Source organism: Peromyscus eremicus, chromosome 22 (genome assembly GCF_949786415.1).
Source record: "Peromyscus eremicus chromosome 22, PerEre_H2_v1, whole genome shotgun sequence".
NCBI lineage: Eukaryota > Metazoa > Chordata > Mammalia > Rodentia > Cricetidae > Peromyscus > Peromyscus eremicus.
The window spans coordinates 35,072,077-35,091,000 of record NC_081437.1 but is presented as its reverse complement, the minus strand read 5'-3'; the positions used below and the strand labels follow the sequence as shown (position 1 = coordinate 35,091,000).

At 52.4% G+C, this 18,924-nt stretch overlaps 1 protein-coding gene across 5 annotated transcripts in view; it reads left to right on the top strand.

Moving 5' to 3' along the window:
* The window catches only part of Lpin1 (lipin 1), an 80,189-nt gene that overhangs the window by 39,673 nt on the left and 21,592 nt on the right, over window positions 1-18,924 (top strand). For 3 of the 5 annotated variants that reach the window (XR_009375765.1, XM_059248693.1, XM_059248692.1), the window contains exons 5-12: window positions 1,554-1,679; window positions 4,741-4,848; window positions 7,165-7,294; window positions 8,750-9,056; window positions 9,815-9,908; window positions 10,674-10,864; window positions 13,195-13,288; window positions 15,623-15,692. Coding sequence is in view for 4 of the 5 variants with exons in the window: in XM_059248693.1 (XP_059104676.1) it covers window positions 1,554-1,679; window positions 4,741-4,848; window positions 7,165-7,294; window positions 8,750-9,056; window positions 9,815-9,908; window positions 10,674-10,864; window positions 13,195-13,288; window positions 15,623-15,692 (1,120 nt within the window). In the remaining variant the exon portion in view is untranslated. The remainder of the gene's footprint in view (window positions 1-1,553; window positions 1,680-4,740; window positions 4,849-7,164; window positions 7,295-8,749; window positions 9,057-9,814; window positions 9,909-10,673; window positions 10,865-13,194; window positions 13,289-15,622; window positions 15,693-18,924) is intronic. The other 2 variants (XM_059248694.1, XM_059248695.1) reach the window with 2 other exon arrangements.

Below are 18,924 nucleotides of genomic sequence, written 5' to 3'. Positions count from 1 at the left end.
GGATCAGGCCTGTGGCACTGGGTGTGTTAAGCCTTCTCTGTGTCCCTGAGTCCCACTCTGCACTCCCTCATTGGCTGTCCTTAGCCCCAGCTCTGCCTGCGGCCTTGAGGCAGATCTATAGGTCGGGAGGGTGTGTGGTCAGCTCAGTGCCGTGGGTGACTGGAGCCCACAGTCACTTTATGTGGAGGAAACCTTTCCATTCTGCTTTGAATTATGACCACATTTAATGGCCTTGTCTCCTTTCAATTTTCCTTTGCTTCTAAGACTGTCACAAAGCCCTGTTTGTAAGTATGTATGTATGTTGGTGCAAAAAGCCAGCTTTGGAAACTAAATTTTAAAGAATGTTTGCTGTTTCAGATTTTTATGTAATCCCATGTGGCTTTTGATAATTTTTATGTCTTGTTAACACAAACAAGGCATAAAGAACACCAGGGACAGAATGTCGGTCCCCCCCCGTTCATTGTTCAGAGTAAACTAGTTTTTATTTTTTGAGACAGGGTCCTGCGTGGCTGAGGATGACCTTGAACTTCTGATCCTCCTGCCCCACTGGCATCACGGCCTTCACTGACTGTGGCCTCTAACTACTGTGGGTACTGGGGCCGTTAGGCTCGGGCTGGTTGTCACGGCTTTTCCTTTGCGGCTTTCCCTTCCAGACCGGCCACAGGTCCTTCAGGAGCGTCGGAAGTACAGACGGATGGCTTCTGTAGGAGTGGGATTGTGAACCGTGTGTTGTGATGTCTGCGCTCCCATCTGAGGCTAGGGAGTTTTACCTGTTCAGTTCAAAGATACACATGATTGATGCCATGTATTTATCTGGCTGTACATAAGACATGTTCTGTGTGGGCTTATTTATTTAAATGGCAGTCCCTCTGTACATGGGAATGTTCTGGAACAGCTGGATCCAGTTCCAGTTGGCCTGCCTCTCAGACTCTGGTGAGGGTAACGTGAAAGGTGACAGAAAGATGCTGTAGGTATGGTAGCACCAGGAAGCCCAGAACTGGGGAGACTGAGGCAGGAGAATCACCAGCCTGGGTGACTTAGTGAGACTATCTTTAAATATGCAAAATAGGTAATAGCTCCGTTAGCTAAGTGGTAGAGTGCTTGCCTACTGTGTGTGAGTCCTGGGTTCCATCCCCAGCAACACACACACACACACACACACACACACACACACACACACACACGTGAAGATGCTACAGTGGCACACATACACTCTTGAGGATGCTCTAGCGGTGCATGTACACACTTGAGGATGGTACAGAAGTCACACACACACACACACGTTTGAAGATCAGTGATACGTCACTGGTCTGCTCATTGTGTTCATGCTCTGGTGAAATCATTATAAGTTTACAGTCCACCCAAGGCAGATGCACAAACACACGTTTATGTGTGCTGACATTTTACCTTTTCTATCTTCCCTTTCTAGAATGTGCCTGAGTATGACGAGGTCATGCTGATTAATGAAGCCCTTAGATGTAATCAAGAAGAAACGTGGCTTTATTATGGATCTTCCCTTGGTAATATTTTCACTTTTTTTTTATACTCCTCAGAACTCTTCCTAATGATGTACCACCATTCCAAGACGATATTCCCAAGGAGAACCTCCCCTCCATATCATCGTACCCCCAGTCAGCATCGTACCCCAATTCAGACAGAGAGTGGTCCCCCAGCCCCAGGTAAGTTGCCTTTTCTGGTCCAGAGGGCTGAGAAGTCAGCTATAAAAGGCATGTCTAAGAAAATAGGGAAATAGAAATTAAAGCTGAAAATAATTAGGATCGGAATATCTCCAGTGTGTGTTTGGGTGGGGGTGCGAGGGGTATAGATTAGGATTAAATATGGAAGGTGAGCAAATCTCAGACTTGAATTTAGACTCTGTCTGAAGACATGTTTGCAAAGTTCTGTGGGGAAGGCATACAGGAGAAAAAACAAACCCTGCTGAGTTACCCAATGCCCACTGGCGGCAGGAGAGGGCAGCGTGGCCAACCTGGCTGTGGGCCTTAGCCTTGAAGTGAAGTTCAAATGTGGGGACACGGCTGCAGGGAGCCTCTGACGTCACTGAGGACTGTCGAGGGGACGCTGGCCTACAGCTAATCCACACTGCTGGATTCAGGACCGCACGCTTCCCTGAAATGCCCTTTCCACTTGTCCTGGTGTGCCCCCGTGAATCTGAGAACCGAGCTGCAGCTGCACAGAGCACAAGTGACTTTCCCTAGACTCCAGAAGCTTTCAGAGCCATGGAGCCTATGAGCGCAGGAGGGCCTGCGGAGTGGTTCTGCCCAGAACCTGGGGAGGATGTGGATCTAAGTCCCGTGTTCACCATGGGACAGGCTCACCCCTGCTAGGGTGAAAACTGGTTGTTTCTTGGGTGGCAGACAAATCCTGGGCATGATAGTGGTTTGTGGCTTCTAAGGGAGCACAGCTTTGAATGCCATGGCGGGTGGCGGACAGGTGGTTAACCTGCTCGAGATGCTCGGGGATGTGGAGATAGTGAAAAAGAGGCTGAGAAGCAATGGCTGTGGCGCCCTTGGGCTGTTCCTCCCGATGCTGTAGGTTCACTTGAGTTTAGAATGGAAGTGGTGGCACCCTGGGACTGTGGCATGGGCTGCCAGCCGTGTCAAAGCAACCCCATTGGCTCCAGGTTGCTTAGCATCATCACGAGAATGAGGCAGCAACAGTCAGCAGTGTGGCCTAAGTGGAATGTGCCCCATATCTGATTCCAGCTCGGACTGACAGGAAGTGTTGGTTTACCAAGAATAGGGGTCTGCCTGCTTCGAGATCAGCCTTTCCATTAGGTACCTGATGCTTAGCTACATGATGTAGTTTAAACATTTTCTGCTAGACATGTTGTTTTAGTTTCTTTTCCTTTTGCTCTCATAAAATACCCCCAACAAAAGAAATTAAAGGAGAAAACAGTTTATTTTGGTTCACAGTTCAAGGGTCTGGTCTCTGATAACAGAGAAGTCAAGGCAAAGCTTGAGGCTGGAGGTCAGGTGGCATCCACCATCGGGAAGCAGAGAGAGATGAATACATGCCATTATTCAGCCCCCTCTCTCCGTTCAGAGTCCAGGATCCCACAGGGAAAGTGCTGCCCACAGTGGGTGGTTCTTCCCATCCCAATTCACCAAATCAAAACAATCCTCCACAGCCATGTCCGGGGGCCATCTCCCAGGTCATATAGATTCGGATAAGCTGGCAGTTAACGCTTAGCCACCACACGTGCTTAAAAGATTGCTGCTGTTTTGAATTGGTGTAATTGGGGCCGGAGAGGTGGCTCAGAGGTGAAGAGCACTTCTGGCTCTTCCAGAGGTCCTGAGTTTGATTCCCAGAACACACTTTGGGTGCCTCACAGCTTCCTGTAGCTCCTGCTTCAGGGATCCTATGCCTTCTTCTGGTTTCTGTGGACACCTATACATACATGGCACACACACACACACACACACATACATGCACACACACACACACACTCAATAAACCTTCATAAAAACAATTTCAAAGGTAGATTTTATTTGCCCCATATTTTGTAGAATAATCCATTTAAAAACATTAACAAGATATTTCAAGCTGGGTGGTGCTGGTGCACAAATTCCAGCCCTCAGGAGGCTGAGGCAGGTGGGTCTCTGTGAGTTGGAGGCTAGACTGCTCCACAGAACGAGTTCCAGGACAGCCAGGCCAGGGCTACACAGAGAAACCCTGTCCCAAAAAACAAAACAAAAGAACCCCAAACAAACAAAAACAAACCCATTAACAAGATGTTTATAGTAAGTCTTTAAGGTCAGTGACTCATTCTTTGTACCCAGGGCATGTCAGTTTCATGGCTGCACATGAGCAGTAGCTCACTGTTCAGGACAGGACATCCCTAAGATGCCTGGAACCTTGTCCTGGCATGTGTCCTTGTCCTGGTTCAGGGGAGATGACCCCCACGAAGAGAAAACACAGTGATTTCGGAGGAAAACAGTGCAGGGTATTTAGAAACTGCTCATTGATTGAAGAACCTATTCGTTAGCCTGAAGATTGTAAAAGGAAGGATTTCAAACAGGACAAACCATGTCTGTCTGTCTGTCTGTCTTGCTTCCTGAGTCCAGGATACCGATGGCATCAGATTGTGTGACTATTGTCAAGTGGATTACACATTGGGTTATGTAGACACTTACGCCCACACTCAGAGCGATGTGTTGTTATTGAGGAGACAATAGACAGAACCCATGTTCAGGTCTTCAGATCTCGTAGTTTGGTTCAGCACCCCACTTCAACCAGACCCGAGCCATCTTGTTTTGGCCAAGGGCACAGGATGAAACGGGAAGCCACTGGGTCTTTGGGCAGCTTCCTATCTTTGCCGCCCAGATAGTGATGCTGACGGCCGGGGCAGCAGCTCGGGTTAGTGGAGTGCTTGCCCAGAGTACGTGTAGTCCTGGCTTCGCTCCCCGTCACAGCCAAAACCAGGCATAGTGGTCCATGCCTGTAACTGCAGCACTCGGGAACAGGAGTTCAAGGCCAACCTCAGCCACGTAGCCAGTTTGAGGCCAGCCTGGGTAACAGGACTGTCTCAAAGACAGTTCGTGTTGATTCCTGCTGATTTCAGCATGGGCTCACATTTTGCTGTTTAACATCCAAATGTTTCTCTTAGAATTGTTACTGCCGAGAGCCGCCAAAGCGGTGGCGATGGGAAATTGCATTGAACTGACCTGTGGTTTTTTTTTTTTTTTCTTTCTTTTTGTTGTGTATCTTTCGTGCCTCCAGCAGCCTGGTAGATTGCCAGAGGACTCCCCCTCACCTCGCAGTGGTGGCCGAGGGAGTTCTTTCTAGCTCTTGCCCTCCACAGCCTTCCCACTTCCGTCCTCCGGAAAGGTAGACCAGTTCTTACAGAAGCCATGATCTAACCTCTACGTCGTACCTTAACCCAGTGACTTGTGAAGAAACTTACTGACAGATATGAAATAGAAATGTCGATCTAACACTTAAAAACAGTTTTACTCACTAACCAACTTACTTATGAACAATACCTACCTCCTTTTATTGTAAGCCATAAGTGGGCGATTAGACTCGTCTAGTTTATTTTAAACATTATTAACTTTCATGGGTATGAATGTTCACCTGCATGCATGTTCATGTACCACATGCATGCAGTGTCCAAGGAGGCCAGAAGAGGGCGATGGATCCCCTGGAACTAGTGTTACAAAGGATTGCGAGCTGTCTTGTGGGTCTGAGAATTTAAGCTGGGTCCTTTGGAAGGGCAGCATGTGCTCTTAACCGCTGAGTCCCAATGCGACTTGTTTAAGACCCTCTACTGGTCTCTCCCATCCTGCTGCCTGACTCTCTGGGTGGCCTTGAAAACCAGGACAAGGAACTTGAGACTGAGGTGCAGCTTTTCCTGTGTGGGTTATATTGACAGACAAGTCTACAAGCTATTTTTAGAATGCCACTTTAGTAGATAAGTCAAACCACTTACTATAAATATTTAAACAGCCTATTAGGCCGTCTGTATAATGGATTCAGACACTCTTCCCAGCATTTCTAGAACGGAATTTAGAATGGTATAGGATGTGTCTTAGGGTGTGGGTTTTTATTAGGATCAGGTGTCTGAGATTTCTCCTCTGGTTCCTCAGTATTTGCTTATCTACTTTTGAAACTTCCTCATCTACTTTTGAAACTTTATTTCCAAAGTAATTGATTAATTTCTATCTGGGAAACATAACTTTTACAATTTCATTTGACTTAAAATTTAAAATTTAATTTCACACTTAATTATATTTACTGACCTCCCCCCCCCCCCAAAAAAAAAAGCCCCATGGATTTTGTTTGTTTTGAAACAGGATCTCACTAATGTAGCCCTGGCTCACCTAGAACTCGCTTTGTAGACCAGGCTGGCTTGGAATTCAAAGAGATCCGCCGGCCTCTGCCTCTTGAGTACTGGGGTTAAAGATGTGTGCTGCCATGTCTGGTGGTTTAAAACTGCTTTTATTGTTAAATATATGTGCGTGCGTGCGTGCGTGCGTGCGTTATGGTGTGATGTGGTGTGGTGTGGTGTGGTGTGGTAGGGTTCCATTGTAGAACTTCTCATGGTATGGTGTACCAGGAGCCTCCTCCCCACAGACAGGGCTGGAACATGAAGATCGCCCTATGGCAGTATCCTTTCGTTGGAAAGATCGGTGGTCAGCAGAGCCCCAAGGGAAAGGGAATTCTGTACATCACTGTGAAATGAGGGTCAAATAGCCCATAGTCTGGCTTCCCGGAAGCATCAGGGCCAGGCTAGTTACATATGGCCATGGTATAAGAGGTCTCCGCTTGTGCCAACAGGAAACGCCATCTTGAGCTGGAGGTGGAACTTGACTTAGATAAGTGAGACTCAGTGCAGTGGGGGGGAGGGCGATGGACGGACACAGATAGGGTCTGTGGAGAGGCTGTTTCCTGCTTCTGTAAAAAGGCTGCTGTGTTCCTCTTGAGGAAGTGGTGTGAGAATACAGAGAAAGGAAACCACCTCTCGGCTCGGTGTCCGAGAAGGTGGACCTAAGTTGACTTAGTTTTAGCCCATTAATTTGGCGGAATGGACATAGAACTTGGTTCAAGTGTTAGAAGTAAAAATATCCAGTGTGGAGGTGAGATGTATCGCCATTACTTAGGTGTGGTGGGTTGGCAAAAAGCCTTTGATGTGTTCCTGGAGACAGCAGCCTCATGATCCAGTGTGATGAAGTTGGCGCACCAGGTGTTTCCCTGTTCTTAAAGCCAGTGTTTACCTGGGATACAGCGTCAGCTGGCCAGGACCCTTTGCACACCTCTGAAAGCTGAGATGCTTGATAGGAAAATGGGAGCACAGGGACAGGACAGGAGAGCAGTTTGTACCTGAGCCCCTCCCCCGCTTTCCCTGTCTCTTTGCCTCTGATTCTTCCCCCTTCTCTTCTTCTTCTTCTTTTATTCTCGGAGAGTTTCAAGTTCTGACTTTATCCCCCTGCTCCCCCAAATTATAGCTCCTGTTTCTTAATTTGGCGCCAAGGCAGGCCCCCTTGTTGGAGGTGGTGCACACTGACCTCTGGTGGCCAAAGGAGGGATTGTCATAAGGGGACGGCAGCAGAGATCTATTTTCTGGGTTGCTTAGAACCGTGACTGGGGGACAAAAACAAAGGCTTTTCTTTTCTCAATCAAACGACGGGTTTGTGTTTTCTTAAGTCCTTCAGGCTCCCGCCCCTCAACACCAAAGAGTGATTCTGAGTTGGTGAGTAAGTCTGCTGACAGGTCGACACCGAAGAGTAACCTGGAAATGCTCTGGCTTTGGGGCGAGTTGCCGCAGGCTGCAAAGGTAAGCCTTTTCGTCTCAGTTCCGCGGTCCACTGAGGTTTCTGCGTTAGCTCCAGTTGCGTGGAATTAGTGTCCCGGCATTGCAAATGGATGCACGCCGGGGCTGTGACTCAGTGAACGTGTGTTACGGGGCTTTGTAAAGCCTGTGTGTTTTCATCATGTGAACTTAGACTGTAGATCACTACTGGATGTCCAAGTGCAGACCAGTCACTTCTGGCTAGGTGGCTCTAACTGCAAACCTCCTGTGACCTGTTTTTGTTTGTGAGGGACCCAGGGATATCAGATAGGGAGGGGCCTACCGGTGCGCATCAGCATTTGTTTGCCTGCACATTTCTGTGACCGCAGATCCCTGCGCGGTAAATTTCCCGTCACCACCAGACCTCTTGAGTTGCGGTTTGGGGGAGAAACTTTATTGAAATCAGATACATGTATCTAGAGAGATACAGGTCTGCAGTATGCAGCTCTGTATTTTCACACTGTGTGTGTGTCTGTCAGCCTGATCCCAGGTCCCAGAGAGGCTGTGGGGGGCCAGCAGCGTGGAGAGCCATGCTGACTGCCACCTGCTTGCCCCGTGGGCGCAGGGACTGCTTTTTCAGGGTCCCCTGTGTTGTCCCCTGTGTTTATTATCACTGCTGTGGAGAAGCCCACGGTGAGGTGTGAGGTCTGCTTCCTGTTCTGCTGAGCGCCCTGGGGGCCGCTGGACCGTGGCCTGATGCTCACCTCACTGCCTCTCTCACTCCTCCTTGGAAGCAGTTCCTCTTTTCTTCCCTGTGCATGTTTAACTTTTACTCGTAGCCGTAAATACAACTGAGATCTGCCTAGACTCGGAGGAGAACGAGGAAGATAGTGAGACCTAAGAGCTGCAGGGAGCCCACAGAGTTCCTGGGAGATGGCCAGCATGGGGTGGGGGCGGGGCGCTCCTCAGAACAGCAGGCGTGCGTGGCCTGGTGACGATGCACATGAGTGTGAGTTAGATGTGTCAGAGTTGTCGCAGCCGGCCATCATGTTCCTCCTCAGTGTCCACGGCTCCCACAATGCCTCTGATTCTGGACCCTAAGTGTCCACGGCTCCCACAATGCCTCTGATTCTGGACCCTAAGTGTCCATGGCTCCCACAATGCCTCTGATTCTGGACCCTAAGTGTCCACATCTCCCACAATGCCTCTGATTCTGGACCCTAAGTGTCCACATCTCCCACAATGCCATGCTGTCTCCTCCAGTCTTGGCAGTGTAGGGGAAGAGCTGGGACCCGGTGTGTTTGGTGAAGCTTTTGCTGTGGTGAGGGGAGATACCAGGGCTGTGGTGTTTTCTCTGGAACACGTTTGCTGCTCTTGGCTTCTCTAGGCAGGCATGGGGCTCACCAGGCTGTCCCTGGGGTTGAAGAGTCTGCCGCAGATCCGTGACTGACCTCGGCTTTGCTCTTTGCCCGGCTTTCAGCACTCCCTTCTCTCTTCCAGACTTCTTCTCCACACAAGATGAAGGACTCCAGTCCCTTAGGGAGCCGGAAGATCCCCGATAAAATCCACTTCCAGGCCATCCACAGTGAGTCTTCAGACACTTTCAGTGACCAGTCACCAACCCTGGCCCCGGGGCCGCTGGTGCAGCAGAGCAAGACTCAGACGGGAATGCAGTTTGTGGATGAGGAGGATCTTGAGGCCTCAGGAGCCTCGGCCCCACCTTTACCCGTGGCTGAAGAGCTGAAGCCCCCGGCTGCCTGCACCACACAGGCAGCAAGCAAGACAGACTCCCCGTCCAGGAGGAAAGGTACGGAGCCGAGCCTGGGCTTCCTGCTCACCCCCAGGCACGCTGCTCACACCAGACGCTGAAGCTTCCTCCCAAGTTTCCAGTGTATCAGAGAAGACCCACACCCACGGCATCCATCGTGTTGAATCTTTAATCTGTGCCCTTTTGCCAAGTGAGGAGATTGCGTGTCCCTTGTCTAGCGTGGGGCCAGACACGTTTAGCGTTGTTAGGGATCTTTCTGTTTCCCTGACCATGTCAGTGACAGTGTAGCCCGATCTGCTCACCATCCCTGCTGACGAATGATGGTCAGCCCACCCTGGCTAGCCAGATAGCTTGGTGTGAACACTCTGGGCTTGTGTGAACCAGCTACACAGTTCTTCGTAGAGAGGAAGTCCATGGGCCTGGTGCACAGGGACCCATCATGCAGCTGTCGGGGTACTGTGCCTTAGAGTGTCAGCAGGGAAGTATTCAGGAAAGGATTTGTCATCCACAGCCAGTAATTATGGTAATCATAGCTTCAGTGTGGAGGGCTTGGAACCTGTCAGGTCCTCTGCAGATGAGGGCTGAGGCTAAGTGCTTGATTTCCTCTGGGCCAGGAGGAAGGAGAGCCGGAGCCCGATAGTTCTGCAGTGATGCGCTTGCCGGCTTCTCACCGTGTGGCTCTTGGGCCAGAGGCAGCCAGGCCACCGGGGAGCAGATCTGCACTTTGGGCTCAGATGCTCTTCCCGGAGATGGCAAGTTGTGAGTTGGTTTCTGACCCACTTCATTTACTCTTTCAGATAAACGGAGTCGACACCTTGGAGCTGATGGCGTCTATCTGGATGACCTCACAGACATGGACCCTGAAGTGGCAGCCCTGTATTTCCCCAAGAAGTAAAAGTCCTTTCGTTACTCAAACTACTTTACGTTTTGGTTTTCGAGATAGGGTCCCACTATGTAGTCTAGGGTACCCTTGAACTGGTGGTGGTCCTCCTGCCTCAGCTTGTCAGTTGGTTGCTGGGATTGCAGGGTTGAGGCATCACATCTGATCTTGATAACATTTTCTGTAGTCGGAGAGGAGCCCATTTTGCCCTGGCCGATCAGAGAGGAAGCAGGGACGTTGAAGGCCCACACTTAACCTGGGCACAGCCTGGGCTCTGTGTGCTGCATGAGACTGTGTGTGTGTGTGTGGGGGGGGGGGGGGGTTAGGGGTTGGGAGGCTGAGGGGATGGACAGACAAGTGACTGTCCTCTACCCTCTTCATAGGAATGTGGGCTCAAGGCTCTCAGTGGCCCACGATCTAAGTGAGAGAGACCTTTGTATGGTCCTCCCTGGAGGGATTCACATTCAGTCCTTGGGGAACCCAGCCTTAGCTCCCTTGAGATACAGGGAGGGCCCAGGGCCAGGGGGTAACAGCGGCCTCCCGGGCACACGCTTTCCCTGAGGTTTACTTCAGATGGGTTTGGAGACTGTGACAGGCCCTCCTGAGGTGGATCGTTTGACTTTGCTGTCTGTACCGATGTTTTGATGGCGAAGCGGCCCCGAGGTGACAGAGTTGCTTCTCTGAGGTGGTGCGGCTTTCTGGAGGGTAATGAAATAGAATAGTAGGGGTGAGGACAGCAGGGTGCTCAGAGCAGCTTCCCCCTCCCCTCCTTTCAGTGGCGATCCTGCGGGGCTCCCCAAACAAGCCTGCGACAATGGAGCCAGGTCAGCCAACCAGTCCCCACAGTCCGTGGGCAGTTCGGGCATCGACAGTGGTGTGGAGAGCACCTCGGATGGCCTGAGGGACCTGCCCTCCATAGCCATCTCCCTCTGCGGTGGCCTCAGTGACCACAGGGACATCACCAAAGGTACTGGGCTGTGCGGGACAGCACCCTCTAGTGGCCGCTGGTCAGAAGGGTCGGGGGCTGAGGCTTCTTGGATCAGTCCTGCTGTTTGTGGTGGCTGAGAGCGCAGAGGTTCACTGTTGCAGTTGGCTGTCCTCAGGGTGCAAGGACAGGGTGCGAGGGCCTTCAGGCAGCAAGAAGGCCGTTGGGGGCACTTATCCTCAGAGGTGATCGTTGAGCACAATTGAGTGTCCCCTGTGCCCAGGGCCGGCCCTGAAAAATGTTCTTGGTGAACTTGCAGGGGTGGGGGGTGGGGTGGGACCCTGGCAGGGGTTGGGGGATGGAAGTGGGGGGTGGGGAGCTAGGCACATCAGTCTTTTTGTAACAGAGCGTTGGGTGTGTGTGTGAAATCTTGTAGAGGAGGGAAGGCAGGTTGAGTCAGTTTGGGGGATTCTGGAAATGTTTCCCCACTGGGTTCCAGAAGCTGCCATGCTGGTAGGCCTTGGTGACTTACGCATACCATGTGCCGTACTGGAAAGTGACAGCCGAATGAATGTCTTGTGACAGGTCCATGTGAGTCGCACCTCAGATGCCTTGCTGGTGCAGCAGCAGCTATTGGCTGTTGAATTCTTGAACCAGACCTAATTCCCCTCTGTCCCCATCTCTCCCTCCACCACAGTTTTTTTTCTGTTTCTAGCAGGGGGTGGTCAAGTTCTCAGTGACCACACTTCTTACTCTTCCTGCTCCAGTGACCATTGCGAAGTCCCTTCTAGGCTTTGCAAATCCTTATGCAGAGACTGGGTCCTCTTATTCCGGCCTGGGTGTCACCAGCCCTTCCTAGAAACTCGTTCCTTTTATCCTTGGTATCTTCTTAGACCACAGCTCTGAGCACTGGGTCTATTATGTCCCTGAGCTGTGATGGGGCAGCTTGCTCCCTCACCGCTAGAGGAGTTGGGAGGCTGGTAACTTATGGACATTCCCTCCCTGTAGGTGCACAGTGGGGTGGTGGTGGGAATTCTGAGGTCCTGAGTCATCAGATGTGGCTGAAAGCTCCAGAGAGTACTTTGGACCTCCATTAGGATTCTGAGGGTTCCTGTGGAGGCCAAGGGACACTTTTCTTCCTGACAGGGGTCACCTCTTGGTCTGCTGTCTTCTGGGTCTTGGTTCCTTATAGCTGGAGTTTTCTCTCCGGGTCCTGCCAAGCCCCGGTAGTCCGACAGCCCACTTATAAAATAAACACACAGACGCTTATTTAAACTGTTTGGCCTAATGGCTCAGGCTTCTAGCTATTTAGTTCTTACATCTTAAATTAATCCATTTCTATAAATCTATACCTTGCCATGTGGCTCGTGGCTTACCGGCATCTTCACATGCTGCTTGTCATGGTGGCGGCTGGCAGTGGCTCCCTCCGCCTTCCTGTTCTCTCTATTCTCCTCTCTGTTAGTCCCACCTATACTTCCTGCTTGGCCACTGGCCAATCAGTGTTTTATTTATTGACCAATCAGAGCAACACATTTGACATACAGACCATCCCACAGCAGTTCCCAGAGCTGTAGGAGTCCCCAGGGGAGGAGTGTGTATGGATTGGGGTCAGTGAGCTCCAGTCCGAGGCCAGTACATGGCCCAGCTGAGTGGGAAAGCTGAGGGAGGTCAGTGTCATTGGCCAGAGACACTCATCTCTGGTCCAGGGTTGAGGATGGGGCCTTCTGATCCTACAACCTTCCTGCCCGGAAGGCCTGCGCTGAGCTGGGTGAGGCTGCCCTCTCCAAGACGATCGAGGATGAGCATGGTCAGCACCGGCCCTGCCCCGCCTGGCTTCCACCCCCTGTGTAGATATGGCGGTAACCGGCGTTGCAGCTGCCAACGCTGATTGAAGCCCTCACTTTGGGCAGGATGCTGATTGCCATCCTATCCCATCTTTAGGACCCCTGAAGGTGGCCATGAGCGTCATGCTTATGCTAGCTAGCGGCGGGGGGGGGGGGGGGGGGGATCACTGAGTTTGAGTCCAGTCTTTTGTCTCAGGCCTCAGCAACACAAGTGACTCAAGCTGGTGTCCCTGGTAAACACGACTCTGCTTCTGCATGCAGACTCCATGCCCCCGCCCCCACGTTTGTTGATGTCTTAAGAGAATCCAACCCCACCCCAGCCAGTAACAAAAACCCCAACAGCAATAGCAAGCCAAGCTCAAGCTCCCTCCTTACAAGTGCATTTTGTAGGATTTGCAGGCTTGCCTGATGAACTGCAATTCGTAAACACTCAAACACAGGAGAGTGAGCAAGCTGAAAACTGGCCTGTTTCTTTAAAAAAGACACTTTGTGATTGTTTTCCCCTCTGTCCTACGGCTGCTGCCACAGATGCATTCTTGGAACAAGCTGTGTCGTATCAGCAGTTTGCTGACAACCCCGCTATCATCGATGACCCCAATCTCGTGGTCAAGATTGGAAATAAGTAAGTTCCTGTTGATAGCCCTTTTGGTGTGGAACGGTGGTGTTTCCGTCAAGCCTTAATGAAGTTTTGTTGAACTTAATTATTGTCTTTTCTTATTTGTAAAATTCTGTGTCTCTATGTCCCCATGCAGCTGCTAGACTGAGATCATTGAGAGTCTTGTGGAGTGTGTGTGTGTGTGTGTGTGTGTGTGTGTGTGTGTGTGTGTTTCAGTGTAAGTGTATATGTGTGGCGTGGGTATATGGTGTGTATGCATGTGTGTGTATGCATGTGCAGGCCAGAGGTCTGCATTGTCTTTGATCACTCTACCTTTTTGTTGTTTGGTTTGGTTTGCTTTCGCTTTTTGAGGCGGGGTCTTCCTGTGCAGCCCTGGCTGTCCTGGAACTATGTAGAACATGTTGGCTTTGAACTCACTGAGATCTGCCTGTTTCTGCCTCTCTAGAGGCTGGGATTAAGGGCGTTTCCTACATTGCCTGGCCCTCTACCTTAGTTTAGGAGACAGGGTGTCCTGCTGCACCTGGGATTTGCTGGTTTGGTTTAATTGGCAGACAGGCAAGCTCTGGGTATCCTCCTGTCTCTACCTCCCCACACTGGATTGTAGGTCTGTGCCAGCAGTGTGGGTGCTGGGGATCAGGAACTGGGTTCTTACGTTTTCACGCTGGCAGACACTGCATCTACTGAGCTGCTCCCCAGCCCCGCCTGTGGATTTTAACACGTGCCTGTATAGACCTTGACATTGACTGTGTCAGGCATGGTGCTCTGACTGTGGGACTCCAGCCCTATCTGGTCCTAGGTCTAAGGGCACAGCTGCTCTTTAGCGTAGAGACATCACCATCTAAGCTCAGTCTGTGGTCTGCAGTGGGTCCTGCAGACTGTTGGCCGGCTTTCCCCACTGCGAGGAAGCTGCAAGTGTTTCATATAGTGACTTAGGAAGTTTCAGAGTTATCTGTCCCCTTCCGTGAAGTTCAGTAGGACATGGCTTGGCGCAGGGACCGCCCAGGGGACTCGGCTGCTGTCCAGCTAGTCACTGGCTGCTAGTGGCATGTTCATATGTTCACCCTACTGCCTTGTCTGCTGCTGACCCTTCCCCTTCACCATGGCTGTGAGGTGAACAGGAGAAAGGGGGTCCGTGTGTAGACAGGGTCCGTGTGGAGGGCTGGGGGGGTCAGTGTGTAGACAGGGTCCGTGTGGAGGGCTGGGGAGGGGGTCCGTGTGTAGACAGGGTCCGTGTGGAGGGCTGGGGAGGGGGGTCAGTGTGTAGACAGGGTCCGTGTGGAGGGCTGGGGAGGGGGTCCGTGTGTAGACAGGGTCCGTGTGGAGGGATGAGGGGGGGTCAGTGTGTAGACGGGGTCCGTGTGGAGGGCTGGGGAGGGGGTCAGTGTGTAGACAGGGTCCGTGTGGAGGGATGGGGAGGGGGTCAGTGTGTAGACAGGGTCCGTGTAGAGGGCTGGGGAGGGGGTCAGTGTGTAGACAGGGTCCGTTTGGAGGGATGGGGAGGGAGTCTGTGTGTAGACAGGGTCCGTGTGGAGGGATGGGGGGGGTCACTGTGTAGACAGGGTCCGTGTGGAGGGCTGGGGAGGGGGTCAGTGTGTAGACAGGGTCCGTTTGGAGGGATGGGGAGGGAGTCTGTGTGTAGACAGGGTCCGTGTGGAGGGCTGGGGAGGGGGTCAGTGTGTAGACAGGGTCCGTTTGGAGGGATGGGGAGGGAGTCTGTGTGTAGACAGGGTCCGTGTGGAGGGCTGGGGAGGGGGTCCGTGTGTAGACAGGGTCCGTTTGGAGGGATGGGGGGGTCAGTGTGTAGACAGGGTCCGTGTGGAGGGATGGGGGGGGGTCAGTGTGTAGACAGGGTCCGTGTGGAGGGATGGGGAGGGAGTCACTGTGTAGACAGGGTCCGTGTGGAGGGATGGGGAGGGGGTCTGTGTGTAGACAGGGTCTGTGTGGAGGGCTGGGGAGGGGGTCCGTGTGTAGACAGGGTCCGTGTGGAGGGATGGGGGGGTCACTGTGTAGACAGGGTCCGTGTGGAGGGCTGGGGAGGGAGTCACTGTGTAGACAGGGTCCGTGTGGAGGGATGGGGAGGGAGTCACTGTGTAGACAGGGTCCGTGTGGAGGGATGGGGAGGGGGTCAGTGTGTAGACGGGGTCTGTGTGGAGGGCTGGGGAGGGGTCACTGTGTAGACAGGGTCCGTGTGGAGGGATGGGGAGGGAGTCACTGTGTAGACAGGGTCCGTGTGGAGGGCTGGGAAGTTTGTTAGAGGACGTCACCGGGGTCCCAGGACCTCCTCGTGAGAGTAGAAAGGCTCTGTCCCCCCCTCTTCTGACGCGTCTCCTCGTCTTGCAGGTACTACAATTGGACAACAGCAGCTCCCCTACTTCTGGCGATGCAGGCTTTCCAGAAACCTTTGCCAAAGGTGAGCGCTAGCACGATTAAGAAAGGGCCCGAGGAGGGACGGGTTTGGGAGACTCGCGTTCACTTTAGAAGCCCGAGGCCATGGTGTCTTGATGCTCATGAGGGTCCATGTCAGTATTTCAGATCTCTCTCTCGCACATTGATCACGCTTCCCTTCCTCACCAGGGCAAGCCTTGACAATGATGGCGTTGTAGGTCCACGATCCCACTCCCGACGCCTCCTAGGCCGGGATTACAAGTGGGCAGAGTGGCAGACCCCAGAGAGCAGAACTAAGTGAGGCCGAGGAGAGGAAGTTTAGCTGTGGAAGGCTGGAAGCGGGCACTGGGTCAGATGCAGGAGCTGCCACTGTCAGCTGCCCTGTGCCTGGTTCACTGGGGCCGAGCGAGGGTGGGGAAGCAGGGGTGAGGATGGGGGAGACAGGTGAGGATGGAGGAGGCAGGGGTGAGGAGGGGGAGGCAGGGGTGAGGAGTGGGAGGCAGGGGTGAGGATGGGGAGGCAGGGGTGAGGATGGGGGAGGCAGGGGTGAGGATGGAGGAGGCAGGGGTGAGGATGGAGGAGGCAGGTGAGGATGGAGGAGGCAGGGGTGAGGATGGAGGAGGCAGGGGTGAGGATGAGGGAGGCAGGCGTGAGAATGGGGAGGCAGGGGTGAGGATGGGGGAGGCAGGGGTGAGAATGGGGAGGCAGGGGTGAGGATGGAGGAGGCAGGGGTGAGGAGGGGGAGGCAGGTGAGGATGGAGGAGGCAGGGGTGAGGATGGGGAGGCAGGGGTGAGGATGGGGAGGCAGGGGTGAGGATGGGGAGGCAGGGGTGAGGATGGGGAGGCAGAGGTGAGGAGGGGGAGGCAGGGGTGAGGATGGAGGAGGCAGGGGTGAGGATGGGGAGGCAGGGGTGAGGATGGGGAGGCAGGGGTGAGGATGGGGAGGCAGGGGTGAGGAGGGGGAGGCAGGGGTGAGGAGGAGGAGGCAGGGGTGAGGATGGGGGAGACAGGTGAGGATGGAGGAGGCAGGGGTGAGGATGGGGAGGCAGGGGTGAGGATGGGGGAGGCAGGGGTGAGGAGGGGGAGGCAGGGGTGAGGATGGGGGAGGCAGGGGTGAGGATGGGGGAGGCAGGGGTGAGAATGGGGAGGCAGGGGTGAGGATGGGGGAGGCAGGGGTGAGGAGGGGGAGGCAGGGGTGAGGATGGGGGAGGCAGGGGTGAGGAGGGGGAGGCAGGGGTGAGGAGGGGGAGGCAGGGGTGAGGAGGGGGAGGCAGGGGTGAGGAGGAGGAGGCAGGGGTGAGGATGGGGAGGCAGGGGTGAGGATGTGGCTTGTGTAGCTCAGCGCCTGCCTGTGAGAACAGGGATGGCTGTAAGGCAGAGCTGAGTGAGGAGGTCAGACCCTCCAGCCATGGAGTGCTCGTCTCCTCGGCTTGCCTGGAGTGGCTGGGGTCTTGGTTGTATCTTCCTTCGTGGGCTGCAGAGTTTCAGGCAGGTTTGTGCCTGGTGGCCGCGGCTGTTGCCGTCGGTCAGGTGGTTCCAGAGTCTGAGGTTCTGGGAGGTGCACTCTCACTTTGTTTACAGTGGGCTTGCCTCTGCAAGGTTGTGTGTGTGCCCTAGTTGGGGTGGTGAGCTTGTATATGGTGACCCTTTTCCGTATTTGTGGACTGGACTGAGGCATGTTCTGTAAAGTGATTTTAGTTACGTCTCTACCAGGTTCTTCTTGTATCCAGAGCCCAGGATATGGTTTCAGGGGTTGAAAGGAGAGGGAGAGTCCTGCAGCAGAGGGGAGCTTACGGAGGAGGGGACAGGCGAGTCCCTTTGGGCTGTGAGCTGGAGGCTTAGGGGTCGGGGCTCTGCTGATGGTGTTTTTCTAACACGGAAGTGATTTTCTGTGTAGCATTTAGTCTGTTTTATACATAGCTAGCACATTAAAATGCTCTTACCTCTTCGTTTGTAAAATAACCCGCATTTTCTTCTAGTCCTTCCTTTTACTTTCAATCTTTGATCCATCAGTATTTTATCTTGAGAGTAGCTGAGGGAGATTTGGGGACTCAAATCCCTCCCTGCTCCAGATGGTTTCCGAGTCAGGATCCTTTCTGCTGGAGAACATAATCAGTAGCTTAACTGTTATGGATTTAGTATCTTCCGTGATAATGGTTGGCAGTCTGAATGAATGCTCTATGATTTGGGGTGCCCGTGCTTCACACATTTCCCGACATAGTCAAGACAGATTCTCCATGTCTCATATCCCAAAGCGTGACCGCTTCTGAATTGGTTCTTGGTGGAGCCACAGGGTGATCATGAATGGCACAGTCCAAGTGGGGTTTTGTTTCTGGAACTGAGTCCACCTTCCCCTGAACACGTTGGTGCCTGGTTCTGGACCACAGCTTGGAGGGAGGCAGGTGCTCGACTTACAGGGTCCCAAACAGTTCAGAATCACCTCAGGATCACCCCGGTGTCTCTGGTTAGGTGGCCATCTTGACCGGTGCTGGTGGCTCCATTTAGCTATGCATTTAGCCTCATGTCTTCATCTGAACTGTAGATTTTCTGTTCCGGTGATGTGTTTGCCCATGAACCAGCACTGAGTTTTTAGGTTGCTGTAGATGTAAAGCACCCAGCAGGACCGGCCCCTACCTACTGTAATGCTATCTGAGGGTTTCCTGTGCTGTTTTTGTTGGTTGATTCTTCAAAAGAACCTTAGACTCCATCTGGGGCTTGTTACGTGTGGATGGATTTGGAGGGGAGGAGGAGGGAAGTAGACAATAGGTTTGTGGAGCGTGCGGTCCCTGAACATCGTATGCATGGTTTGCATTTTAGTGGGCTCCGTCTGTCTTCTGTGTCAGCCGAGGAGCTTTTAAGTAGGAATTCCACACTTGAGGTTAAAGCTGTGAATCATTTGTCTACTAGCTGTACCTGTTAGGCTGAAAGATTAAGTCTTTCCTTACTAGCTAAGGGAAGAGCTACTTACAAAGTCTAAAAAGAGGAAGGAAAATGAGATAACATTTGCCTGGGCCCAAAATAGCCTTAAGACAGATGTTGTTCTTTGGAAATATTTATAAAATCATTATTTCATATTTAATCTCCCCCATCAAACTTTGACGTATTCAAGGTGTCCATATGCATTTTATTTTTAACTCTTGATTTTTAAATCAAATTAAGCTTTGGAAACTTCTAGTTACTTAAAAAAAAAAAAAAGTCCGCGTATTTTGACTTTTGTTTAGAGCTGTTGGATCCTGTACCGTAGCGATCATTTTTTT